Source organism: Oncorhynchus kisutch, linkage group LG25 (genome assembly GCF_002021735.2).
Source record: "Oncorhynchus kisutch isolate 150728-3 linkage group LG25, Okis_V2, whole genome shotgun sequence".
Classification (NCBI taxonomy): Eukaryota; Metazoa; Chordata; class Actinopteri; order Salmoniformes; family Salmonidae; genus Oncorhynchus; species Oncorhynchus kisutch.
This window is the reverse complement of record NC_034198.2, coordinates 37939976-37967284: the sequence shown is the minus strand read 5'-3', so window position 1 is coordinate 37967284 and position 27309 is coordinate 37939976. Positions and strand designations below refer to the sequence as shown.

The window sequence follows — 27309 nt, the reverse complement described above, 5'->3', positions numbered from 1 at the left end:
GAGGGTCGTCTGTAGACCGCTGAGAGGGTCGTCTGTAGACCGCTGAGAGGGTCGTCTGTAGACCGCTGAGAGGGTCGTCTGTAGACCGCTGAGAGGGTCGTCTGTAGACCGCTGAGAGGGTCGTCTGTAGACCGCTGAGAGGGTCGTCTGTAGACCGCTGAGAGGGTCGTCTGTAGACCGCTGAGAGGGTCGTCTGTAGACCGCTGAGAGGGTCGTCTGTAGGCCGCTGAGAGGGTCGTCTGTAGGCCGCTGAGAGGGTCGTCTGTAGAATGTGGCCTATCACACCTATCCACCTCAATACTTCCTGCATCACATTGCTCTACCCTTCTGCCCTCAGACTGCCATCTGTTCATCTGTGTGCTTCGTACACGCCTCGTTGCGTCGCACATTGATTACATCCTCCTCTCTCTCTGATGGGGAATGCACTGAGGAGATGCCTATAAGTGTTTACCTCCCAAATACAGATTTTATGTTTTAATGTGTTTCATCACCTGAGTGACATTTGCAGCTTCTCTAGAGAACACGTTGTAAAAAGATTGTGACAATGGTCTTGTTTTAACTTTGACAGGTATTGTCTGTGTTTGACCTCTGGGGGTCTGACATTTTTAAGTACAGTATTGTTGTTCCTAACTGTTTCCACTAAGTACAAGCGAGAATATTCATATAATATTGACGCTCACAATCTTGGTGCCTTTTGTTGATATCGTCTATTTTTTGTGTTTCAGAAGTTCCTGTTCTTCGTGTTGAAGAGCAGTGATGTTCTGGATGTCCTTGTGCCTATCCTGTTTTACCTGAATGATGCACGGGCTGACCAGTGTGAGTCACACGGAGCTGTGTGTGTGTGTGTGTGTGTGTGTGTGTGTTTCATCTTCTTATATGTACTCTGTGTCTGTGTGTGCAGCTCGTGTGGGCCTGGTACACATCGGTGTGTTTATCCTGCTGCTGCTGAGTGGAGAGAGGAACTTTGGTGTGCGTTTGAATAAACCCTACTCTGTACGAGTCCCCATGGACATCCCTGTGTTCACTGGAACTCATGCTGACCTGCTCATAGTGGTGAGGAGAGCTGTCTGAGTGACGTCTCAATGCTTCCCTGGATGCCGAGGATGGATGGGAGGGAGGGAGAGAGGGTGGATGGATGGGAGGGAGGGAGAGAGGGTGGATGGATGGGAGGGAGGGAGAGAGGGTGGATGGATGGGAGGGAGGGAGAGAGGGTGGATGGATGGGAGGGAGGGAGAGAGGGTGGATGGATGGGAGGGAGGGAGAGAGGGTGGATGGATGGGAGGGAGGGAGAGAGGGTGGATGGATGGGAGGGGAGGGAGAGAGGGTGGATGGGAGGGAGGGAGAGAGGGTGGATGGGAGGGAGGGAGAGAGGGTGGATGGGACGGAGGGAGGGTGGATGGGAGAGAGGGAGAGAGGGTGGATGGGAGGGAGGGAGAGAGGGTGGATGGATGGAGGGATGGATGGGAGGGAGGGGAGGGAGAGAGGATGGATGGGAGGGGAGGGAGAGAGGATGGATGGGAGGGGAGGGAGAGAGGATGGATGGGAGGGGAGGGAGGGAGGATGGATGGGAGGGAGGGAAGGGAGAGAGGATGGATGGGAGGGGAGGGAGAGAGGATTGATGGGAGGGGAGGGTGGATGGAAGGGATGGGAGGGAGGGAGAGAGGATGGATGGGAGGGGAGGGAGAGAGGAATGGATGGGAGGGAGGGAGAGAGGATGGGAGGGAGGGGAGGGAGAGAGGATGGGAGGGAGGGGAGGGAGAGAGGATGGATGGGAGGGGAGGGAGAGAGGATGGATGGGAGGGGAGGGAGAGAGGATGGATGGGAGGGGAGGGAGGGAGAGAGGGATGGATGGATGGATGGGAGGGAGAGAGGATGGATGGGAGGGAGAGAATGGGACGGTGGATGGAAGGGATGGGAGGGAGGGAGGATGGATGGATGGATGGGAGGGTGGATGGGAGGTTAGAGGATGGAGGGATGGGAGGGAGAGAGGATGGAGGGGATGGGAGGGAGAGAGGATGGAGGGATGGGAGGGAGAGAGGATGGAGGGATGGGAGGGAGAGATGGATGGATGGATGGGAGGGAGAGGATGGATGGATGGGAGGGAGAGAGGATAGGATGGGAGGGGGATGGGAGGGAGAGAGGGTGGATGGGAGGGGAGGGAGGATGGATGGATGGATGGGAGGGAGAGGATGGATGGATGGGAGGGAGAGAGGATGGAGGGATGGGAGGGAGAGGATGGATGGATGGATGGGAGGGAGAGGATGGATGGATGGGAGGGAGAGAGGATAGATGGAGGGATGGGAGGAGATGGATGGGAGGAGAGAGGGGGTGGATGGGAGGGAGGGAGAGAGGGTGGATGGATGGATGGGAGGGAGAGAGGATGGATGGATGGGAGGGAGAGATGATGGATGGGGAGGGAGAGAGGATGGATGGATGGGAGGGAGAGAGGATGGAGGGATGGGAGGGAGAGAGGGTGGAGGGATGGGAGGGAGAGAGGATGGAGGGATGGGGAGGGAGAGAGGATGGAGGGATGGATGGATGGGAGGGAGAGAGGATGGATGGATGGGAGGGAGAGAGGATGGATGGGATGGTAGGGAGAGAGGATGGAGGGATGGTAGGGAGAGAGGATGGAGGGATGGGAGGGAGAGAGGATGGAGGGATGGGAGGGAGAGAGGATGGAGGGATGGGAGGGAGAGAGGATGGAGGGATGGAGGATGGATGGATGGATGGGAGGGATGGGATGGATGGGATGGATGGATGGATGGGAGGGAGAGAGGATGGATGGGAGGGAGATGGGAGGGAGAGGATGGATGGATGGGAGGGAGAGAGGATGGAGGGATGGGAGGGAGAGAGGATGGATGGATGGTAGGGAGAGAGGATGGATGGATGGTAGGGAGAGAGGATGGAGGGATGGTAGGGAGAGAGGATGGAGGGATGGGAGGGAGAGAGGATGGAGGGATGGGAGGATGGATGGATGGATGGGAGGGAGAGAGGATGGATGGGAGGGAGAGAGGATGGATGGGAGGGAGATGGGAGGGAGAGGATGGATGGATGGGAGGGAGAGAGGATGGAGGGATGGATGGATGGGAGGGAGAGAGGATGGATGGATGGGAGGGAGAGAGGATGGATGGATGGTAGGGAGAGAGGATGGAGGGATGGGTAGGGAGAGAGGATGGAGGGATGGGAGGGAGAGAGGATGGAGGGATGGAGGGAGAGAGGATGGAGGGATGGGAGGGAGAGAGGATGGAGGGATGGGAGGATGGATGGATGGATGGGAGGGAGGGATGGATGGATGGGATGGATGGATGGATGGGAGGGAGAGAGGATGGATGGGAGGGAGATGGGAGGGAGAGGATGGATGGATGGGAGGGAGGGAGAGAGGATGGATGGATGGGAGGGAGAGAGGATGGATGGATGGGAGGAGAGAGGGTGGATGGGAGGGAGGGAGAGAGGATGGATGGATGGGAGGGGAGGGGAGGGAGAGGATGGATGGATGGATGGGAGGGAGAGAGGATGGATGGGAGGGAGAGAGGATGGATGGGAGGGAGAGAGAGAGGATGGATGGATGGGAGGGTGGATGGAAGGGATGGGAGGGAGAGAGGATGGATGGGATGGGAGGGAGAGAGGATGGATGGGAGGGGAGGGAGAGAGGATGGATGGATGGGAGGGAGAGAGGATGGATGATGGGAGGGAGAGAGGATGGATGGGATGGGAGGGAGAGAGGATGGAGGGATGGGAGGATGGATGGGAGGGATGGATGGGAGGGAGAGAGGATGGATGGGAGGGAGATGGGAGGGAGAGGATGGATGGATGGGAGGGAGGGAGAGAGGATGGAGGGATGGGAGGGAGAGAGGATGGATGGATGGGAGGGAGAGAGGATGGATGGATGGGAGGGAGAGAGGGTGGATGGGAGGGAGGGAGAGAGGATGGATGGATGGATGGGAGGGGAGGGAGGGAGAGGATGGATGGATGGATGGATGGGAGGGAGAGAGGATGGATGGGAGGGAGAGAGGGATGGATGGGGAGGGAGAGAGAGAGGATGGATGGATGGGAGGGTGGATGGAAGGGATGGGAGGGAGAGAGGATGGATGGATGGGAGGATGGAGGGATGGGAGGGAGAGAGGATGGAGGGATGGGAGGATGGATGGATGGAGGGAGGGATGGGATGGATGGATGGGATGGATGGATGGATGGATGGGAGGGAGAGAGGATGGATGGAGGGAGATGGGAGGGAGAGGATGGATGGATGGGAGGGAGGGAGAGAGGAATGGGAGGGATGGGAGGGAGAGAGGATGGATGGATGGGGAGGGAGAGAGGATGGATGGGATGGGAGGGAGAGAGGGTGGATGGGAGGGAGGGAGAGAGGATGGATGGGAGGGGAGGGGAGGGAGGAGGATGGATGGATGGATGGGAGGGAGAGAGGGATGGATGGGAGGGAGAGAGGATGGATGGGAGAGAGAGAGGATGGATGGATGGGAGGGTGGATGGAAGGGATGGGAGGGAGAGAGGATGGATGGGATGGGAGGGAGAGAGGATGGATGGGAGGGGAGGGAGAGAGGATGGATGGATGGAGGAGAGAGGATGGATGGATGGGAGGGAGAGAGGATGGATGGATGGGAGGGAGAGAGGATGGAGGGATGGGAGGATGGATGGGAGGGATGGATGGGAGGGAGAGAGGATGGATGGGAGGGAGATGGGAGGGAGAGGATGGATGGATGGGAGGGAGGGAGAGAGGATGGAGGGATGGGAGGGAGAGAGGATGGATGGATGGGAGGGAGAGAGGATGGATGGATGGGAGGGAGAGAGGATGGATGGAGGGGAGGGGAGGGAGAGGATGGATGGATGGATGGATGGGAGGGAGGGAGAGAGGATGGATGGGAGGGAGAGAGGATGGATGGGAGGGAGAGAGAGAGGATGGATGGATGGGAGGGTGGATGGAAGGGATGGGAGGGAGAGAGGATGGATGGGATGGGAGGGAGAGAGGATGGATGGGAGGGGAGGGAGGAGAGGATGGATGGATGGGAGGGAAGAGAGGATGGATGGATGGAGGGGAGAGAGGATGGATGGATGGATGGGAGGGAGAGAGGATGGATGGATGGGAGGGAGAGAGGATGGATGGATGGGAGGGAGAGAGGGTGGATGGATGGGAGGGAGAGAGGGTGGATGGATGGGAGGGAGAGAGGGTGGATGGGAGGGAGGGAGAGAGGATGGATGGATGGATGGGAGGGGAGGGAGAGAGGATGGATGGATGGGAGGGAGAGAGGGTGGATGGGAGGGAGAGAGGATGGATGGATGGATTGGGAGGGTGGATGGAAGGGATGGGAGGGAGGGAGGGAGGGAGAGAGGATGGATGGGAGGGGAGGGAGAGAGATGGATGGATGGGCGGGAGAGAGGATGGATGGGAGGGAGAGAGGATGGATGGATGGGAGGGGAGAGAGGATGGAATGGATGGGAGGGTGATGGAAGGGATGGGAGGGAGGGAGGGAGAGAGGATGGATGGATGGGAGGGTGGATGGGAGGGAGAGAGGGTGGATGGGAGGGAGAGAGGAGGGTGGATGGAGGTATGGGAGGGAGAGGGTGGATGGAAGGGATGGGGAGGGAGGGAGGGAGGGAGGATGGATGGATGGGAGGGAGGGTGGATGGGAGGGAGAGGATGGATGGGAGGGAGAGAGGATGGAGGGATGGGAGGGTGGATGGGAGGGTTAGAGGATGGATGGATGGGAGGGAGAGAGGATGGAGGGATGGGAGGGAGAGAGGATGGAGGGATGGGAGGGAGAGAGGATGGAGGGATGGGGAGGGAGAGGATGGATGGAGGGGAGGGAGAGGATGGATGGATGGGAGGGAGAGAGGATGGAGGGATGGGAGGGAGAGAGGATGGAGGGATGGGAGGGAGAGAGGATGGAGGGATGGATGGATGGGAGGGAGAGGATGGATGGATGGTAGGGAGAGAGGAAGGAGGGGGGATGGTAGGGAGAGAGGATGGAGGATGGTAGGGAGAGAGGATGGAGGGGTGGAGGGAGAGAGGATGGAGGATGGGAGGGAGGGAGAGAGGATGGAGGGGATGGGAGGGAGAGAGGGATGGAGGGATGGAGGGTGGATGGTAGGGAGAGGATGGATGGATGGGAGGGAGAGAGGATGGAGGGATGGGATGGATGGGAGGGAGAGAGGATGGAGGGATGGGATGGATGGGAGGGAGAGAGGATGGATGGATGGGAGGGAGAGAGGATGGATGGGAGGGAGAGAGGATGGATGGATGGGAGGGAGAGAGGGTGGATGGGAGGGAGGGAGAGAGGATGGATGGATGGATGGGAGGGGAGGGAGAGAGGATGGATGGGAGGGAGAGAGGATGGGTGGATGGGAGGGAGAGGATGGATGGGAGGGAGAGAGGATGGATGGATGGGAGGGTGGATGGATGGGAGGGGAGGGAGAGAGGATGGATGGATGGGAGGGAGAGAGGAGGGATGGATAGGAGGAGAGAGGATGGATGGGAGGAAGATGAGGGATGGGGAGGGGAAGGGATGGGAGGAGGGATGGAGGGATGGGAGGGATGGATGGATGGGAGGGAGAGAGGATGGATGGGAGGGATGGGATGGATGGATGGGAGGGAGAGAGGATGGAGGGATGGGAGGGTGGATGGTAGGGAGAGGATGGATGGGAGGGAGGGAGTGAGGATGGGAGGGAGAGGGTGGATGGGAGGGAGGGAGAGAGGGATGGATGGATGGATGGGAAGGGAGGGAGAGAGGATGGATGGGAGGGGAGGGAGAGAGGATGGATGGATGGATGGATGGGAGGGAGAGGATGGATGGGAGGGAGAGAGGATGGATGGATGGATGGATGGATGGGAGGGTGGATGGAAGGGATGGGAGTGAGGGAGGGAGAGGATGGATGGATGGGAGGGGAGGGAGAGGATGGATGGATGGGAGGGAGAGAGGATGGATGGGAGGGAGAGAGGATGGATGGATGGGGAGGGTGGATGGAAGGGGAGGGGAGGGAGGGAGGGACGGGAGGGAGAGGATGGATGGATGGATGGGATGGGGGTGGATGGGAGGGAGAGGATGGAGGGGTGGGAGGACGAGAGGATGGAGGGATGGGAGGGAGTAGAGAGGATGGAGGGATGGGATGGGAGGGATGGGAGAGAGGATGGGATGGATGGGGAGAGAGGACTGGAGGGATGGGAGGAGAGAGAGGGATGAGGGATTGGATGGATGGGAGGGAAGAGAGGATGGATGGATGGGAGGGAGAGAGGATGGAGGGATGGGACGGGAGAGATGATGGAGGGATGGGAGGGATGGAGAGGATGGAGGGATGGGCGAGGGAGAGAGGATGGAGGGAGGTGATGGGAGGCGAGAGGATGGAGGGATGGATGGATGGATTGATGGGAGGGAGAGAGGATGGATGGATTGGGAGGGAGACAGAGGATGGATGGATGGATGGATGGATGGATGGAGGGGAGAGGACGGATGGATGGATGGTAGGAGAGGATGGAGGGATGGGAGGGAGGAGAGGATGGAGGGATGGGAGGGAGGAGAGGGATGGAAGGGATGGGATGGATGGGAGGGAGAGAGGATGGATGGATGGATGGGAGGGATGGGATGATGATGGATGGGAGGGAGAGAGGATGGAGGGATGGGAGGGTGGATGGGAGGGAGAGAGGAGGAGGAGGGGTGGATGGGAGGGATGGGAGGAGAGAGGATGGATGGATGGATGGGAGGGGAGGGAGAGGAGGGATGGATGGATGGAGGAGGGAGAGAGGATGGATGGATGGATGGGAGGGTGGATGGGAGGGTGGAGGGAGAGGATGGATGGATGGGAGGGAGAGAGGATGGGAGGGATGGGATGGAGGATGGGAGGGATGGGATGGAGGATGATGGAGGGAGGGTGGATGGAGGAAGGGATGGGAGGGAGGGAGAGCGGATGATGGATGGGAGGGAGCAGGATGGAGGATGGGAGGTGGATGGGAGGGAGAGAGGATGGATGGATGGGAGGGAGAGAGGATGGAGAGATGAGAGGGTGGATGGGAGGGAGAGGGGAGGGTGGGTGGATGGGAGGGATTGGAGGGAGAAAGGAGGGAGGGAGGGAGAGGGATAGATGGATGGAGGGAGGGAGGGAGGGAGGGAGAGAGAGAGGGATGGAGGGATGGGAGGGAGAGAGGATGGAGGGATGGGAGGGAGAGAGGATGGAGGGATGGGAGGGAGAGAGGATGGAGGGATGGGAGGGAGAGAGGATGGGAGGGATGGGAGGGAGAGAGGATGGAGGGTGGATGGGAGGGGAATGGATGGGAGGGTGGATGGATGAATGGGAGCGAGGATAGGAGGATACAGTATCATGCTCTGAAGGTCATTGGTTACCGACGCGGAGGCACAAAACAATTATGGATGGAGGGAGGGAGGGAGGACCAGATGGATGGATGAGGGAGGGAGGGAGGACTGATGGATGGATGAATGGAAGGAGGACGGATGGATGGATGAGAGGGAGGGAGGGAGGATGGAGGGGGGGGAGGGTGGATGGATGGATAGGAAGATACAGTAGCATGCTCTGAAAAGGTCATTGGTTATGATGGCGGAGGCACAAAACAATTATGGTGGATGGGAGGGAGGGAGGGAGGACGGATGGCAGGGNATGGATGGGAGGGAGAGAGGATGGATGGATGGAGGGATGGAGGGATGGGAGGGAGGAGAGGAGGATGGATGGTAGGGAGAGGATGGAGGGATGGGAGGAGAGAGGATGGAGGGATGGGAGGGAGAGAGGATGGAGGGATGGATGGATGGGAGGGAGAGAGGATGGATGGATGGATGGGAGGGATGGGATGGATGGATGGGAGGGAGAGAGGATGGAGGGATGGGAGGGTGGATGGGAGGGAGAGAGGATGGAGGGGGTGGATTGGGAGGGATGGAGGGAGGAGAGGATGGGATGGATGGATGGAGGGAGAGAGGATGGATGGATGGATGGGAGGGAGAGGATGGATGGATGGATGGATGGGAGGGTGGATGGGAGGGATGGGAGGGAGAGAGGATGGATGGATGGGAGGGAGAGAGGATGGGAGGGATGGGAGGAGGATGGGAGGGATGGGATGGAGGATGGATGGATGGGAGGGTGGATGGAAGGAAGGGATGGGAGGGAGGGAGAGCGGATGGATGGATGGGAGGGAGAGAGAGGATGGAGGGAGGAGGGTGGATGGGAGGGAGAGAGGATGGATGGATGGGAGGAGAGAGGATGGAGAGCTGAGAGGGTGGATGGGAGGATGAGGGGGAAGGGTGGGTGGATGGGAGGGATGGGAGGGGAAAGGAGGGATGGGAGGGAGAGGGATAGATGGATGGGAGGGAGGGAGGGAGGGAGGGAGAGAGAGAGGATGGAGGGAGGGAGGGAGAGAGGATGGAGGGATGGGGAGGGAGAGAGGATGGAGGGATGGGAGGGAGAGAGGATGGAGGGATGGGAGGGAGAGAGGATGGGAGGGATGGGAGGGAGAGAGGATGGAGGGGTGGATGGGAGGGATGGATGGGAGGGTGGATGGATGAATGGGAGCGAGGATAGGAGGATACAGTATCATGCTCTGAAGGTCATTGGTTACCGACGGCGGAGGCACAAACAATTATGGATGGAGGAGGGGAGGGAGGACAGATGGATGGATGAAGGGAGGGAGGGAGGACTGATGGATGGATGAATGGAAGGAGGACGGATGGATGGATGAGAGGGAGGGAGGGAGGATGGAGGGGGGAGGGTGGATGGATGGATAGGAAGATACAGTAGCATGCTCTGATAAGGTCATTGGTTACTGATGGCGGAGGCAACAAAACAATTATGGATGGATGGGAGGGAGGGAGGGAGGACGGATGGCAGGGAGGGAAGATGGGAGCATGCTCTGATGAAGGTCGTTGTTTGCCGACAGAGGCACAATTATATATTTTTTTTAAATTCAATTGCAGAAAAAAATCTGATCATAGTATGATATACAGTATTAACATAACTGTCTGGACGCTGGTGGAACATCTGCCTCATGGCAGTCTTCATATGTGATTGTCTAGATATTCCACAAGATCATCACTAGTGGACATCAACGCCTGCAGCCCCTCTTTGACTGCCTGCTCACTATCGTAGTGAACGGTAAGTGCTCAGAGATACAATATAATACTTCTATTCTATTTAAATCTTTGGGTGAGTGTCTGACTGTCATTGAAAGGGTCGCCACCTGTTGGCTGCATCTGGATATTGCAGGTTATTGACACCAGTACACCACCATCCTCCACAGTGTCTCCTTACCTGAAGAGTCTGTCCATGGTGGCAGCTAACCAACTTCTATTTCTTCTCCACAGTGTCTCCTTACCTGAAGAGTCTGTCCATGGTGGCAGCTAACCAACTTCTATTTCTTCTCCACAGTGTCTCCTTACCTGAAGAGTCTGTCCATGGTGGCAGCTAACCAACTTCTATTTCTTCTCCACAGTGTCTCCTTACCTGAAGAGTCTGTCCATGGTGGCAGCTAACAAGCTGCTCCACCTCCTGGAAGCCTTCTCCACCAACTGGTTCCTCTTCTCTGCCTCCCAGAACCACCATCTTGTCTTCTTCCTGCTGGAGGTCTTCAACAACCTCATCCAGTATCAGTTTGATGGTAAAACCTGGCTCTCGTTAGCTCAGGTCCCAGATCTGATTGTGCTTTCTTGTCATACATGGCAATTAAGTGACAAGGAGTTGTCAAGACGGCACAAAGTGATCTGGGACCCAGGCTATAGTCTCATGTTGTCAAACATCACACAGTAGTAAAGAAAATCTAGAATGGTTGTGGTCGAGAGGCTGGCTCAGAGAAGACATCACCTAGCATTGACTGGGCAGTATGGGAACGATGCCATCTCTTGGTGGACAATGGGATTGCATCAACATGATTGCCGTGAAATGACCAGAAACACAACCTGCCAGACTGACACTATTTAAAAGCTCCTTTTCCCTACTACTTTCTGGAGTGTCTCTTTTAAACGTTGACATGATAAACCTGCCCGGTACAATGATAAACCTGCCCGGTACATGATAAACCTGCCCGGTACATGATAAACCTGCCCGGTACATGATAAACCTGCCCGGTACATGATAAACCTGCCCGGTACATGATAAACCTGCCCGGTACATGATAAACCTGCCCGGTAACTGATAAACCTGCCCGGTACATGATAAACCTGCCCGGTAACTGATAAACCTGCCCGGTACATGATAACCTGCCCGGTACATGATAAACCTGCCCGGTACATGATAAACCTGCCCGGTAACTGATAAACCTGCCCGGCACATGATAAACCTGCCCGGCACATGATAAACCTGCCCGGGACACAATGATAAACCTGCCCGGCACATGATAAACCTGCCCGGTACATGATAAACCTGCCGGTAACTGATAAACCTGCCCGGTACATGATAAACCTGCCCGGTACATGATAAACCTGCCCGGTAACTGATAAACCTGCCCGGTACATGATAAACCTGCCCGGTAACTGATAAACCTGCCCGGTACATGATAAACCTGCCCGGTACATGATAAACCTGCCCGGTACATGATAAACCTGCCCGGTACATGATAAACCTGCCCGGCACATGATAAACCTGCCCGGTAACTGATAAACCTGCCCGGTACATGATAAACCTGCCCGGTAACTGATAAACCTGCCCGGTACATGATAAACCTGCCCGGTAACTGTTCTTCTCCTTCGCAGGTAACTGTAACCTGGTGTACGCCATCATCCGTAAGCGCAACATCTTCCACCAGCTGGCCAATCTGTCCTCTGACCCAGCCACCATCCACAAGGTAGAGAGAGACGACGTGCTTTCTAAATCCAATCACATTGTATTGGTCACATACACGTGTTTAGCAGATGTTATTGTAGGTGTAGTCGAAATGCTTGTGCTTCTAGTTCCAACAGCGCAGTAATAACCAACGAGTCATTTCTAACAATTTCACAACATATACACACAAATCTAGAGTAAAGGAATGGAATTAAGACTATAGAAATATAAGGATGAGCAATGTCAGAGCAGCATAGACTAAGATACAGTAGAATAGTGTAAAATACAGTATATACATATGATATGGGTAATGCAAGATGTGTCAACATTATTAAAGTGACTAGTGTTCCATTTTTATGAAAGTGGCCAATGATTTCATGTCTGTATGTAGGCAGCAGCCTCTCTGTGCTAGTGATGGCTATTTACCAGTCTGATGGCCTTGAGATAGAAGCTGTTTTCCACTCTCTCGGTCCCAGCTTTGAGGCAACTGTACTGACCTCGCCTTCTGGATGATAGCGGTGTGAACAGGCAGTGGCTCTGGTGGCTGTAGTGCTTGATCATCTTTTTGGCCTTCCTGTGACATCGGGTGCTGTAGGTCTCCTGGATGGCAGGTAGTGTGATGCGTTGTGCAGACCGCCCTCTGGAGAGCCCTGCGGTTGTGGGCAGTGCAGTTGTCGTAGTAACGTAGAACTCTATCCTCTTGCATAAAAAAGTACAAGGAGGCTTTAAGCCAACGGTCAATATTTTCCCCCATAGTTAAAAAAAAAAAAAATTGATGTTGTGAGTGATCCATGTGAAATGTACTTTAAATAAATCTGACTTGACAAAACAGTTGATCACATAAAACATGTAAAGTGGGTCAGTAATTACTTGGTTCAGTTGCTTTGCTGAATCATTTTTTATTTTCCATTCTTCTAACAAGGCCCTGCAGATGAAGAAGAGGAAGAAGACTACCACGGCCATTATCTCCCGGATCAACTCCCAGGAGACCATCTCCATGGAGGGGTCCCGACCGGCCATCCCAGCTGAGCCAGGGACACTCAAAGCCAGTCTCGTGGCCATACCAGGTACCCCCCCTCTCCTGGAGCTCTCCATGCATGCCTGTATTTTGCAAAGCACTTTTCCCTATGGTATGTTAAGGTTTTATATTTCATTATAATCAATTCTATTAACTGGGCTTGTCGGGTTTCCACTCAGCTATCACTAACTTATATCCTACTACTCTGTTTCATCACATAACTTCTGCAATTCTCTCACCCCTTTTATAAAAACAACAGCAATTGGTTTCTTTTAAGTCGTACCAAAATAATTTGTTTTGTCACATTGTTAGGGAATGGTTCAATGGTTTCTAAGGGTCTTTCTTGTTGTTTGGTCCCTGTAGCTATTGACAAGCTGACAGAGAAGGCTCAGGTCTCTGAGGATGGCACCATGGTCTGTCTCCAGCACATGACCATTGACCAAAACGTCCACTCTCCCCAACACACTCCCTCTCCCCAACACACTCCCTCTCCGCAGTCCCTTGCCGCTGACACCAGTGGTATAGCTGGAGCCAGCGACACAGAGTCCAACTCGGGGAGAGATAACGAGGTAAGAGCTCTGCGTGTAGAGACTTATGGACGCAGCTCACTGGAAAGCAAGTCTTGTGGGAATCATTTAGTGTGAAGTTATATACAGGATTAAATGACTTGTCAGAGATATACAGTATGTTACTGCTCACTGACAATAAGATTGAGCCTAGTGACTATAATGGTTCCTCTTCTTCCTATCAAGGAGGCCTTTCAACCAGAGTCAGAGCTGGCCAGAAGTCGTTTGTCCAGTGTATCATCATCAGCTGTGTACTGGAACCCCACTCCAGACTGGGTAAGAGCCCTCCCTCCCTCCCTCATCTAGCCATGTCTCTCTCCCTCCCTCCCTCCCTCATCTAGCCATGTCTCCCTCCCTCCCTCATCTAGCCATGTCTCTCTCCCTCCCTCCCTCCCTCATCTAGCCATGTCTCTCTCCCTCCCTCCCTCATCTAGCCATGTCTCTCTCCCTCCCTCCCTCATCTAGCCATGCCTCCCTCCCTCCCTCCCTCATCTAGCCATGCCTCCCTCCCTCATCTAACCATGTCTCCTCCTCCCTCATCTAGCCATGTCTCCCTCATCTAGCCATGTCTCCCTCATCTAGCCATGTCTCCCTCATCTAGCCATGTCTCCCTCCCTCCCTCATCTAGCCATGTCTCCCTCCCTCCCTCCCTCATCTAGCCATGTCTCCCTCCCTCCCTCCCTCATCTAGCCATGTCTCCCTCCCTCCCTCCCTCATCTAGCCATGTCTCCCTCCCTCCCTCCCTCATCTAGCCATGTCTCCCTCCCTCCCTCCCTCATCTAGCCATGTCTCCCTCCCTCCCTCCCTCATCTAGCCATGTCTCCCTCCCTCCCTCCCTCATCTAGCCATGTCTCCCTCCCTCCCTCCCTCATCTAGCCATGTCTCCCTCCCTCCCTCATCTAGCCATGTCTCCCTCCCTCCCTCATCTAGCCATGTCTCCCTCCCTCCCTCCCCCTCAATCATACAGTACATTCACAGCTGTGGTGTTATGTACATCATTGGTAAGATCCCTCCCTCCTGATAGGTCGTGACCTCTTCTCCCTTCTCTGTACTGTTCTCTACTAGGTCCTCTCCTGGAAGAGTAAGCTTCCTCTCCAGACGATCATGAGGCTGCTACAAGTTCTGGTTCCTCAGGTGGAGAAGATCTGCATAGACAAGTAAGAGACGAGGATCCTAAGGGAAATGGAGAGGTTATATTTTGTGATTTTGGTTGTGGAACCCTAAGTGTTCCTGAAAACTGAGAGCTTTGAAATAGATGTGTCTATGACTGACATTATCAATAGGATTGTCATCTTTCTTGATTGTGGAACCCAGAAGTGATCAGAACACAGTGATCAATAGAATTCACTAGAACTGGATTAGCATGGATGAGAGAGACTACATGCATGTATATTACCTGCCCAGGGACTGCGGTTGAGTATTAGCCAGCTGGCTAAAACTGGTACCTTTACAGTAATGTTGATTTTAATGTCCCTGTAAAACTAAATGTATTAAAGTAAGTCAAGTGATATGTTTATCTCCTCCAGGGGTCTGACCGACGAGTCAGAGATCCTGAAGTTCCTGCAGCATGGGACCCTGGTGGGCCTGCTGCCTGTACCTCACCCCATCTTAATCAGGAAGTACCAGGCCAACGCGGGCACCGCCATGTGGTTCCGCACATACATGTGGGGAGTAATCTACCTACGGTAAGCAACATGGGCCAAATGGAAAAGGGAAACATTAAGATATTTACAATGGTTAATGATGGTGATAATGTCAATAGTAGTAAAATACCCAGTGGTGGACAAAGGGCCCAAAATGGCATACTTGAGTAAAAGTAGAGATACTTGAGTAAAAGTAGAGATACTTGAGTAAAAGTAGAGATACTTGAGTAAAAGTAGAGATACTTGAGTAAAAGTAGAGATACTTGAGTAAAAGTAGAGATACTTGAGTAAAAGTAGAGATACTTGAGTAAAAGTAGAGATACTTGAGTAAAAGTAGAGATACTTGAGTAAAAGTAGAGATACTTTTAGTAAAAGTAGAGACTTTTACTTGAGTAACTTTCTATTAAGGTAAGTCACCCAGTAAAATACTACTTGAGTAAAAGTCTAAAAGTATTTGGGTTTTAAATATACTTAAGTATCAAAAGTACATGTCATTTCTCAAATATACTTAACTATCGAAAGCAAAAATCCCTTCTATTAAGCAATGCAGGTGGTACCATTTTCTTGTTTTAAACATGTATGGATAGCCAACACTCAGACAGAATTTACAAACAATGCATTTGTGTTTAGTGAGTCTTCCAGATCAGAGGCAGAAGGGATGACCATGTGTTCTCTTGATAAGTGTGTGAATTGGACCATTTTCCTGTCCTGCTAAGCATTGAAAATGTAAGGAGTAGTTTTGTCTGTCAGGGAAATGTTTGGAGTAGAAAGTACATTTATTTTCTTTAGGAATGTATTGAAGTAGAAGTACTCAAAAATATAAATAGTTAAGTACAGATACCCCCCCCCCCCCAAAAAAAAACTACTACAGTAGTACTTTCAAGTATTTTTACTTAAGAACTTTACACCACTGAAAAGACCTAATCCGTACACAGAATGAATAAGACAAGCCACTATAGAGTTCAGACGGAGTTAACACATATTTAGGAGTATTTAATTAGAGGAGTGGGGTATTCTTGAAAGCAGGATTATTACATTGGTCAGCTGATTTTGATAAATATAACTTGATATTCTGGTTAATTTAAGAAAGCTACCGTTGTAATGGTTGTTATACATTATCATTATATTTCTCAACATGAAGTTATATCAAGCAATTTTAGTCACCTGACTAACTTATTGATCCAGCTTTCTGCAACAGGCCCCCAGCCAGGTCTAGGAACCAGGCCCCCAGCCAGGTCTAGGAACCAGGCCCCCAGCTTGTGGTCAGCCACACCAACTAGCCGAGTCGCTTAGTCCATGAAATACAGGTGGTCGTTGTCATGGTCACTCAAATCCAATCTGATCTTTATTAACAATGACTCTTGTTGTTACCGTAGTAACGTGGATCCCCCGATCTGGTATGACACTGACGTCAGACTGTTTGAGATTCAGAGGATCTAAGTGGAGCTGGTGAACAGGTCTCTACGACTGCGGCCCAAATGGCACCCTATCCTGTTCACAGTGCACCACTTTTGACGAGCCCTATGGGCCCCTGTAAAAAGTAGTGCCCCTACATAGGGGGTAGAGCGCCATTTGGGAAGCAGACAACGTCTCTCGGGAATGGCTGGTTCGCCCTCGGGAACCACCGACCGCTCTCTCGCCAACTGCCATCTTCAAACCTGAACAGAAGTGTGGAAGAGGAGGATGAAGATTTTCACCAGACACACCTGTTCTAGAAAACAGGAATTTACAGTGTTTGTTTTCTCTATTTTGTTTCTTGCGAAGTGCCAACCCATAGAACATCATGTAACAAACCACTGTCACGAAACCACTTTTCCTACAAGCTGTCTGCTACTACAACTGCCAGAAGGTCTGCCATGTTAACCCTCTTCTAGTCATGATTTGGCAGCTTTCCATATATTCCTTTATTGATTTGATGTGTGTGTTTTTTTTGACAAACAAACATGTATCCACTACTGTATGTACACTTCCGTTCAAAAGTTTGGGGTCACATAGAAATGTCCTTGTTTTTGGAAAAAAAATGATTTTTTTTTTTGTCCATTAAAATAACATCAGATTGATCAGAAATACAGTCTAGACATTGTTAATGTCTTAAATGACTATTGTAGCTGGAAACGGCAGATTTTTTATGGAATATCTACATCGGCATACAGAGACCCATTATCAGCAACCATCACTCCTGTGTTCCACTGGCACGTTGTGTTAGCTAATCCAAGTTTATCATTTTAAAAGGCTAATTGATCATTAGAAAACAATTTCGCAATTATGTTAGCACAGCTGAAGACTGTTGTCCTGATTAAAGAAGCAATAAAACTGGCCTTTAGATTAGTTGAGTATCTGGAGCATCAGCATTTGTGGGTTTGATTACAGGCTCAAAATGGCCAGAAACAAATTACTTTCTTCTGAAATTCCAGTTCAGAGTCAGTCTATTCCTGTTCTGAGAAATGAAGGGTATTCCATGCGAGAAATTGCCAGATGGTGCTGTTCTATGAAGGGAGTAGTACACAGCTTTTAGTTTCTTGGCAATTTCTCTCATGGAATGGCTTTCATTTCTCAGAACAAGAAGACTGATGAATTTCAGAAGAAAGTTATTTGTTTCTTGTCATTTTGAGCCTGTAATCGAACCCACAAATGCTGATGCTCCAGATACTCAACTAGTCTAAAGAAGGCCAGTTTTATTGCTTCTTTAATCAGGACAACAGTTTTCAGCTGTGCTAACATAATTTTAAAATAGTTTTCTAATGATCAATTAGCCTTTTAAAATGATAAACTTGGATTAGCTAACACAACGTGCCATTGGAACACAGGAGTGATGGTTGCTGATAATGGGTCTCTGTACGCCGATGTAGATATTCCATAAAAAATCTGCAGTTTCCAGCTACAATAGTCATTTACGACATTAACAATGTCTAGACTGTATTTCTGATCAATCTGATGTTATTTTAATGGACAAAAAAAAAAATCATTTTTTTTCCAAAAACAAGGACATTTCTAAGTGACCCCAAACTTTTATACAATAGTATATATGTTACTAAGATTGTTTAAATGTTTTAGATGAAGATTTATAGGACTTATTATTTTCAGTTTCTATTCTTGAAATGCTTTTATGTAAAGTACACATTTTTGGTATCCCTTTTATCACAGTAAGGCTCATTTTCATTTTGGAAGAGTGTGAAATAGAGACTGACTGAGACAGACTAGAGAGTGACCTGGTGACTGACTGGGACCTGGGGACTGACCGGGACCTCCGTGAACTGATTGACTGAGACAGACTAGAGAGAGACTTGGGGACTGACCGGGACCTCTGTGACCTGGGGACTGACCAGGACCTCCGTGAACTGATTGACTGAGAGAGACTTGAGGACTGACCGGGACCTCTGTGACCTGGGGACTGACCGGGACCTCTGTGAACTGACTGACTGAGACCTGGGGACTGACCGGGACCTCTGTGAACTGACTGACTGGGACCTGGGGACTGACCGGGACCTCTGTGAACTGACTGACTGAGACCTGGGGACTGACCGGGACCTCTGTGAACTGACTGACTGGGACCTGGGGACTGACCGGGACCTCTGTGAACTGACTGACTGAGACCTGGGGACTGACCGGAACCTCTGTGAGCTGACTGACTGAGACCTGGGGACTGACCGGGACCTCTGTGAGCTGACTGACTGAGACCTGGGGACTGACCGGAACCTCTGTGAACTGACTGACTGAGACAAGAAGTGATATCTCTGGAATGTATGTATTGGCTTTTGAACTGCAGGCAAATGCTATTGTATTCTGTGTCTGATTTCATAATGTCAATATTTTCAAAGTACTGGAAACATATCACATGTAATAAATCATGTATTATGAATCAAAGTACACATGTTTTTAATGTCAACAGAGAAATGTTTACATGTCTCATCTTTACAGAAATGTGATATTTAGCTGGTCGGCACAATATTTCACCCAAGGATATGAAAAGGTGGAGGGAGCTCATTGTGGCCTTATGTCTCAGAGAGGAGCAGTTCGTCACTGTTGTGGTTCCTATCCCTCAGGCAGTGATGAGGGGCTCCATCAGGGCACCCCTGTAGGAGACTCCCAGAGGCTGAACCAGGTTGACCAGGACAAACCAGGCAGAGAAGAGAACAGGGGAGGAGAGGATAGGAGCTCAGCCAGTGATGAGGAGCTCCATCAGGGCCCCCACAGAGTGCATCCTGTAGAAGACTCCCAGAGGCTGAACCAGGTTGACCAGGACAAACCAGGCAGAGAAGCCAAAGAACTGCTTCCCCAGGCCGTTCTCAAACTGGGGGTGGGCTCCAAACGCTGGGATCATCCAGAGCTGAGGAGACGGGAGAGAGAATATCAGGGGACGAATTTAAATGACATTATATTGGAAAGGGGACTAGCCTGATCCTAGATCTGTATGTTCTCCAAGTACAAAGCATAGGAGTAGGCAAACAAGCACCAACAGATCTGCCACCAGGCTAGGTAAATATTGTGTAACATGATTATTACAAGATCACAGATGTAATATCCTTGGCGTTACTCACCATGATATTGGAGAGTATGAGGAAGGCACAGATCTCCTGTGTGACTTTTTTGTACCAGGTCTGTTGTCCTTCCTTGATTTGGCAAACAGGTGGTGCTGTCACTGCCTTTCCCCTCTTCAATAGAGACATTGCTCCTCCTACTTTATTCCTGTCATTTGTATTCTCCATGGTCTTCCTCTTCTGATTTTGGACATGAGAGGGGTCACATTGTCAATGTATTACTATAGATAAAAGTGTAACTATACTTCTGATTTGTAACAATACAGTATGGTGCTATCTAAGCGCACAAAAACTTATGAAGCAAAGATGGCTAGATGAATACATATGTTCTCTTATATTTTAAATAAAGAAATTTAGTAGGAAAATCAGCTTTGGCCAGAGGGAATTGGAGTTGTCAACATTACTTTAACCATGAAATTGAGGAAGAAGGAGAAGAAGAGTGACTTGCCATGAATATGTTGATCCGCTCCTTTCCTTTACCCTTGGTGAGGGCCAGGTTGGGGTTTCGGTGGAGGCCATCAATGATGAAGACATTCTGCAGCAGGAGCTCCAACAGGCTGAGGAGGGAGTAGGAAAGATCCAGGCTTCCCAGTGGTCCGCTAGGCCCCACAGCTAGAGCAGCCACCAGAGAGAAATAGGACAGGGCAAGCTGTCCCAGGGCTGCCCCAACCAGGAGGGCCACATCCAGGCTACGCGTGGGGTTATGTCCCCTCTCATCCGCCCTCCTCTCCAGCTTATGGACCATTAGGCCAGCCAGGGAGCAGAGGGACATGATGGGCATCACAGCTAGATGGTAGCAGTAGAATATCAGAAAGGCAGTGTGCCGGTGCTGGCCTCGGTTCACCCAAACTTGATACAGGATGAACACAACCACCCCAGCTATAAGGACCAGACCCCCGAACAACGGCCCGAATAGGATCCCACCTTCGTGGACGATGCGTAGGGTAATCCTCTGGGCATGGTGGGGTATTGACCCAGGGCTCATACGCCTGCCCACGTTCTTCCACATCACATAAAGCATGCAGCCTGCCATCAGGTAGTACTCCATGTTGAAGGGATACAGGACTTCATAACCCTTCCTGAAGAACAGGCACAATGTGTCTGCACTGCACTGGCATAACGTTGCATTTCTCAGCCCTGCTGAAAGGAAATCAGACCGGTTGGTGAATAATTTCTTCATAGTATACAATAGTAATATTAGATATTATTAGCATCTTTATAATTCAGTTGTAGGTCCTCAATTGTCTGACTAGTGGGCAAGCACAGTTTAACTACTTTCATTGTGATAAAATGTACGTAAATGTGTTTTAGTTGTGTAAGGATTGTCATGACGTTGCCCTCTTTGGGTACAGCAAGCCAATCCCCCTCTCTCTGTCTCCTACACTCAGGCTGCTGCGACCTCAGGTCGTAAATTCCTGGAGGAGATTTTCTCCTCATGGCCACAGTATAGAGAGAGAGGGAGTTTTCATAGAGAGAACAAAGGAATTTCTTCCACCTCACAGAACTTGAGGTCCGAACAACATTTATGTTCTGGAGAAGGTATAAAAGATCGGTGGAGATTCCAGCTACGAACTGGTCCGTTTGGTACAATTTTGTGAAACTCATGGGAGACAATACGGCCACATTACCATAACGCTGTTTATACAATAGCCTCAGATATGAGGCTTACGTCTAATTGTTGTACAGGATGAATGAGGAAAGATTAAACTATTTGTGAAATTATGGGATGCTATGTAATGATGTAATGTGAGATAATTGTATTTCTGTGTAAAGTTTCACTTAATAAGTCACTGGCACGCCCCCATGAACACAGTTAGGACCTGGTGTCATGAGACAGCCTTTTTCTGCTCTTTTCTGCTCTTCTGAATTTCTCAATAGACCATGTTTCTCTCAATTACGAGAGGACAAAGGTTGCAGACCAGCTTACCTCGATAACGAGCGGGCCAAGGTTTGAGACGATTGCTGAATCTTTTAACCATCCCGTGGTTAAACTCTTAGACCATCGATACCGACAGAATAAGAACAAGTCTGATATTAATTACTAGTCTGCAGCTAGGAATTCAGTATCATTGAACGTGAAGACCGACAACCGCCGAAACATCTATTCTATAACGACATGAATGAATGTCACTCTGAACGATCCACTCTAACCAAGACAGATAGAAGACGGCCAGACTCTCCAACAGAAACAAACTTTTCAACAGAGACCCTGATGACACACTGAGAGTAAATATATTGATTGATTGCAATTGTTCCCGAATGAGTGAGCGTTCATGTGTAAAGGATTAGCATTTCAATTGTTATAATTATCAACTGTGTGTTGTCTTATCTCAGTCGACCCACACTTCCCTTTTGTACACCAAGCCGCGATGCTGGTTTATCCCACTAGGGAAACTCCGCTATCATTTCCTTGTAACTATCTACTGTTTGTTATGCATTTCTGTGAATTACTGAGTAAATGAATTATTTTAAGACAATTGATGTATGGATGACTCATAGTGAAGACTGGGTTCGTGCAGATAACCAACAATTTACGACGTTTGGAATGAGACTAACGTGAGGTAAAGAAGAATTCATTAATCAGAAGACTAATTGATCAGATATTAAAATATCTGAAAAGTTGTATTAGGAAATGTTTTACTTTGTAATCTGAATATGTTCCATGGTGCCCCAACTTCCTAGTTAATTACAGTTACATGATTAATCAGTTTAATCGCGGAATAATAATTTAGAGAGTGATTTGATGATTAAGTCTTCAGTTTAATGATGCCAAAGACACGACAGGATGTACTATGGTATATACCGGAGTCAGAGCTATCTGCGCTGCCATACGTGGCGCGGCCATCCTCCTTCTCCATCTCTATCTCCAGATGAACTGTGTCTTCTGTCACCGCGTTCAGCCACAGCAACAGATCTGCGCTCAGAGTAACCATCAGCCCAGACCTGGCGTGGGAGCATAAACACACACACACATATCACAGTTCAAATGTATAACATAACAATATGAAATGAGATGTATGGATGATTCACTCTGAAATACATACATAAATTGCATAACAATAAGCTACAAAAAAACCACATAAAATCACACAATAAGCAACAAAGTGGTTCAACCGTTCACAAACACCAGCAATCCCATTATTACCTGTTTGCTTTGTAATGTACAGGTCCCTATTGGTTCCTTTAGTCAATGCAAATACCATAGATCTCTCCAATAACAAGATGGTCAATGTTTTTGTAAATGAAATTGAGAGGCATGCACCTGGTAATGATCTTGTGCTTGTGAATACAGTCTTTGGAGTGAGCCCAGAGCAAATAGGTCTACAAAAAGACATTCATTCAAATGTTAAGGAAATGACATTGTCCAAGTCAATACCAGTTTAGAATATAGGTTCAATACTGGTCTCTATTACCAAAGAGATATGACTAGCCTGCTTTAAATAAAGGTTCAATCAAATGAAAATGCATTGAAAATATTTTAAACATTTTGGAAAAGGAAATTGAGTCCAAACAAAAGCCAATGATTGATGACTACCTGTAGGCCAAGAAAGGGAGCCTCGATGAAGGGGGCAAGGACTTTAGCAACCGGCTTACACTCCTTCATCATGACATAGTAACCCATCTTGAAGAGATGCATCAGGAGACTGAAGGCGGCAAACAGCATCAGGACCACTGACATCGCAGGGAGAAAAAAACTATTGAGTTTTCAATATTGGTCAGGGAAAATCAGGATTATCATCTGCAAATATGTGTAGTTTAAATTCATGTTAATCAATACTGATAGCTGTTATGTTTGGGTCCTGTCTAATTCTTTCTGCAAGCGGTTCAATTGCCTGTGCAAACAGGAGGGGAGAGGGGACATTCCTTTCTTGTGCACCTTTCTCAAGCAGTTTCATCAAATAATGTATTATTTAGGACATTCATACAGCATTTTTATATAATGTATTATTTTAGCTGGAAAGTTGAAAGCTTCCAAAGTTTTGAATAGAAAATGCCATTCAAGACAGTCAAACGCCTTTTTCGGCATCAACAGCCATTATTGATAAATCTACAGTATATCTTATTTTTTTGCGTATTGAACTGAAACATGTTCTTCTATTTGTTTGTCTATTTGTAATAAATCCTGTTTGATTGATATGTATTAAGTCTGGTAAGACTTTTGCCATTCTATTGCTTATGAGCTTTGTGATTATTTAATGTTCACAATTTACTAAACTTATCGGTCTATGTTCAGCAGGGGACCTTCCAGATTTTCCTGGTTATAATATAACTGAAATAACTGCTTGATACTAGGAACTAGGAAGTACTGAATTGAGTGAGGTGTGTGTTCTATGGGAAAGCCATTCATTCCTGGTGATTTTCTCCATGTAAATGTTTGAACAGGATCTAATATTCATTCTTGGGTGATCTTTGTTTTTAGTAATTATTTTGAGTCTGCTGACAGTTGCTTCTGAGTTGTTGAGTCTAAGAAGGCTATAGGATCCGTCCAATTGTCGTTTTAATCCTGATTGATATACATTTTCACGGAAGCTTTTTAAAATGGTAATTAATCGCGTTGTTGTTTCTAATTACCACTTTTCTATCTTTATCTTTGAAAATTATAACTGGTTTAGTGTGTATTCGTTTTGTGACAGCTGTGACATATTTACCACGTTTATTTACCATTAAGTAGCATGCTGTAGTTGTTTGCTCTCTTCAAAAGAAAGACATACATTTTATTTTCTTCTTTACCATGTAAAGATTTTTTTTGATGGGCTTTATCTAAGATAGGGATTTCCTTGTCTTCTTCTTTAATTTTAATTTCTAAATAAGATTAAACTTTTGCCAAGTATGAAATTATCACCCCCCTAACGTATGCCTTAAAAGCCCAAGTCGGCTTTTCTCTGTCCTCTACATCTAAATTTGTAATGGTAAAGGTTTTTACTTTTTCATTTTTGCATTTAATACATTTCGGATCCAGAAGATGAGTTCTTGTCATTCTCCAAATTTTGTCACTTAAGTGTATTTTCTATTGGTGGAATTAAACATGACACCGGAGAATGAAATGATATCACTATATCATTCATTTTTTTAATACGGTACATTTTTGAGTGCATTTTGGGAAATAAAAATGTAGTCAATTCTTGAATAGCTTTTCTTACTTTGAGAAAAAAATGGAATAGTCTTTTGCAGTTAGGAATAATATCCTCCAAGTGTCCTGTAAATCTTTTGTGGAGGTTTTTTCAGCCTCTTTATAGGCTTCCTAAAATGGGCTTTTTATATACTACATCTGTCAACCTTATTGAATGTATAGTTTAAATGAATAGTTTATAAATGTATAATTTATATGTATAATTTATAAATGTAAATGTATAATTTATAAATGTAAATGTATAATTTATAAATGTAAATGTATAATTTATATGTATAATTTATAAATGTAAATGTATAATTTATAAATGTAAATGTATAATTTATAAATGTAAATGTATAATTTATAAATGTATAATTTATAATTTATAAATGTATAATTTATATGCATAATTTATAAAAGCATCATTTATATGAATAATTTAAGAAGAATTGTTAAATGTATAATGTATATGTATAAATGTAGAATGTATAAATGTATGTTTTAAAAATGTACAATTTAAATGTATAATTTATAAATGCATAATTTATAACTGTATAATGTATATGTATAATTTATAAATTTAAATGTATAATTTATAAATGTATAATTTATAAATGTATAATGTATATGTATAAATGTATAATTTATAAATGTATGTTTTAAAAATGTACAATTTAAATGTAGAATTTATAAATGCATAATTTATAAATGTATAATGTATATGTATAATATATAAATGTATAATTTCAAAATGTAGAATTTATACATGTAGAATTTATAAATGTAGAATTTAAATGTATAATTCATAAATGTATAATTTAAATGTATAATTTAAACGTATAATTCATAAATGTATAATTTTAGTCACCTGCTAAAATAATAGTTCTGGTCTGGATTTGATCTCATATAACTTGAATTGTATCTATATCTTTTTTTATGCGGTGGGATAACCATTCCAAACTTCCTACCCTTACAGCTTGGAGGCGTCCGCATGGTCCTAAAGCACACCCCACCGACCCCAGGTAAAGTTTCACCCCTGCAGTATATAGCTACAATTTTCCCCAGTTTCTTATTCAAATAAATACCACATAAGTAGCCTATAAGGCATAATCCATGACATGTGTTTCTATCTGTCTATTCAAACCCTAAAGTAACAATAAGTACCATAAATATAACTCCCAAGTTTCGAGTTTGAAGTTTTATGAGTTGTATGTACAGGATACAGTTGGTATACGCCGTCCAATGAAATACTTTCTTGCAGGTTCCTTCGCGACAATGCAGCAACAAATAGAAATGATAAAAGACAAGAATACGAACATAAAGTAAAATGGCTCAATAGAACAGAGTCAACATTTTGTCATAAGTATAATACAAATAGGTACAATTTATAGTTCAAATAATAATCCAAGAGTGCCTACCTGTGACTGTGATTCCCCCAGCATGGTGGTCTTTATGTGGGCATATCCCAGGTTTCCTCCTGGCCCACAGTAGGTACCACAGCATCCAGGCCAGGCTGAGGCACATCAGCAGCAACATGAAGATCTGGGGCTCCTGGTGCCTGAGGCCCTGAGGGATGAAGTCTCAGTTAAGGGACCACACATGCAAAGAGGAATGCTCAAGCTGAAACGTACAGTATGCCCGTGCACAGACTATTAGGACATGTTGCTATGAGTTCATTAGAGAGAATTAAAACAAAGCTTAATTGCGCATTTTATCCCAAGTGAGTGCTGGCCTTCTTTCATATTTTTTTAACCTGAGGGTTGAAGGCCTGGCCAGCTACCAGAGCTGCCCCAAGGAGGACAACGTTGAGGCCCAGGAGCCCGGAGAGCAGCCGTCTCCCACTGGGGGCCCACACCAGGACTGGATCTGGGTGTGTATGGTTTCCGGATCCCTCCTCTTCCTCCTCCTCCTCCTCCTCCTCCTCCTCCTCAGCCTGGCACTGACTTTCAGAGACCATGGTGTCAGCTGTCGCTGTGGTACCAGACTCCTGGCATTGACTTCCGGGGACAATGGTGTCGGCTGTTGCTGTGGTACCAGACTCCTGGCATTGACTTCCGGGGACCATGGTGTCAGCTGTCGCTGAGGTACCATGCTCTGAATCCATACTTACTGACTTTAATTAGTCTGACTCCTTTTACTTTCACTAAATCCACTCTGCAGCTCCTTTTTCAACCTCTCTCTTGCTCTGTCGGTCTCTCTCTCAATCTCTCTCTCTCTCCCTCTCTTGCTCTGTCGGTCTCTCTCTCAATCTCTCTCTCTCTCCCTCTTGCTCTGTCGGTCTCTCTCTCAATCTCTCTCTCTCTCCCTCTCTTGCTCTGTCGGTCTCTCTCTCAATCTCTCTCTCTCTCCCTCTCTTGCTCTGTCGGTCTCTCTCTCTCTTGCTCTGTCGGTCTCTCTCTCTCTTGCTCTGTCGGTCTCTCTCTCTCTTGCTCTGTCGGTCTCTCTCTCAATCTCTCTCTCTCCCTCTCTTGCTCTCCTTGTATCTCTCTTTAATCCATTCCGTATCCAGCAGTCTCGCTTGTTCTTTTCCTCTCCCTCATAATTCAAATCTAATGAGCGTTAGGAAGCTGGACCTACCCAGTAAGAGCGTGTATTTAAATGCAGGTGAAAAACCTAACCTGCACTCCCATTGGTAGTCCCACAGTTGTGTAGATGTGGCGGAATCCTA

At 48.2% G+C, this 27309-nt stretch overlaps 2 protein-coding genes across 4 annotated transcripts in view; one reads left to right on the top strand and one right to left on the bottom strand.

Annotated features, from left to right (window-relative positions):
- Positions 1–18854, top strand: part of LOC109869932 (protein HID1) — a 39974-nt gene extending 21120 nt beyond the window's left edge. For both annotated transcript variants that reach the window (XM_031805180.1, XM_031805177.1), the window contains exons 10-20: positions 726–816; positions 902–1053; positions 10023–10101; positions 10439–10603; positions 11694–11785; positions 12686–12830; positions 13145–13350; positions 13534–13623; positions 14413–14504; positions 14874–15032; positions 16367–18854. In XM_031805180.1, the coding sequence (XP_031661040.1) occupies positions 726–816; positions 902–1053; positions 10023–10101; positions 10439–10603; positions 11694–11785; positions 12686–12830; positions 13145–13350; positions 13534–13623; positions 14413–14504; positions 14874–15032; positions 16367–16430 (1335 nt within the window). In that variant the 3' untranslated portion in view covers positions 16431–18854. The remainder of the gene's footprint in view (positions 1–725; positions 817–901; positions 1054–10022; positions 10102–10438; positions 10604–11693; positions 11786–12685; positions 12831–13144; positions 13351–13533; positions 13624–14412; positions 14505–14873; positions 15033–16366) is intronic.
- Positions 18848–26897, bottom strand: LOC109870219 (proton channel OTOP3-like). Of its 2 annotated transcripts, none has more exons than XM_031805181.1 (8): positions 26395–26897; positions 26060–26207; positions 23064–23200; positions 22791–22849; positions 22332–22471; positions 19977–20668; positions 19529–19708; positions 18848–19317 (listed from the first exon to the last, which is right to left on the bottom strand). In XM_031805181.1, exons 1-8 carry the CDS (start codon positions 26743–26745, stop codon positions 19147–19149), a joined length of 1878 nt encoding a protein of 625 aa, XP_031661041.1. In that variant the 5' UTR covers positions 26746–26897; the 3' UTR covers positions 18848–19146. The 2 variants fall into 2 exon arrangements, with proteins under 2 accessions (XP_031661041.1, XP_031661042.1); XM_031805182.1 differs by having other exon boundaries at positions 19977–20665.
- Between the last annotated feature and the right edge of the window lie 412 nt (positions 26898–27309).

Excerpts from the sequence above, each read along its gene's own strand:
- LOC109870219 (XM_031805181.1), bottom strand. The coding sequence starts at position 26,745 with ATGGATTCAGAGCATGGTACCTCAGCGACAGCTGACACCATGGTCCCC. Across the intron at positions 22,850-23,063 it reads CTCCCTTTCTTGGCCTACAG|ACCTATTTGCTCTGGGCTCA; the intron begins GTAGTCATCAAT and ends GTCTTTTTGTAG. Across the intron at positions 22,472-22,790 it reads AAGCACAAGATCATTACCAG|GTCTGGGCTGATGGTTACTC; the intron begins GTGCATGCCTCT and ends CTCCCACGCCAG.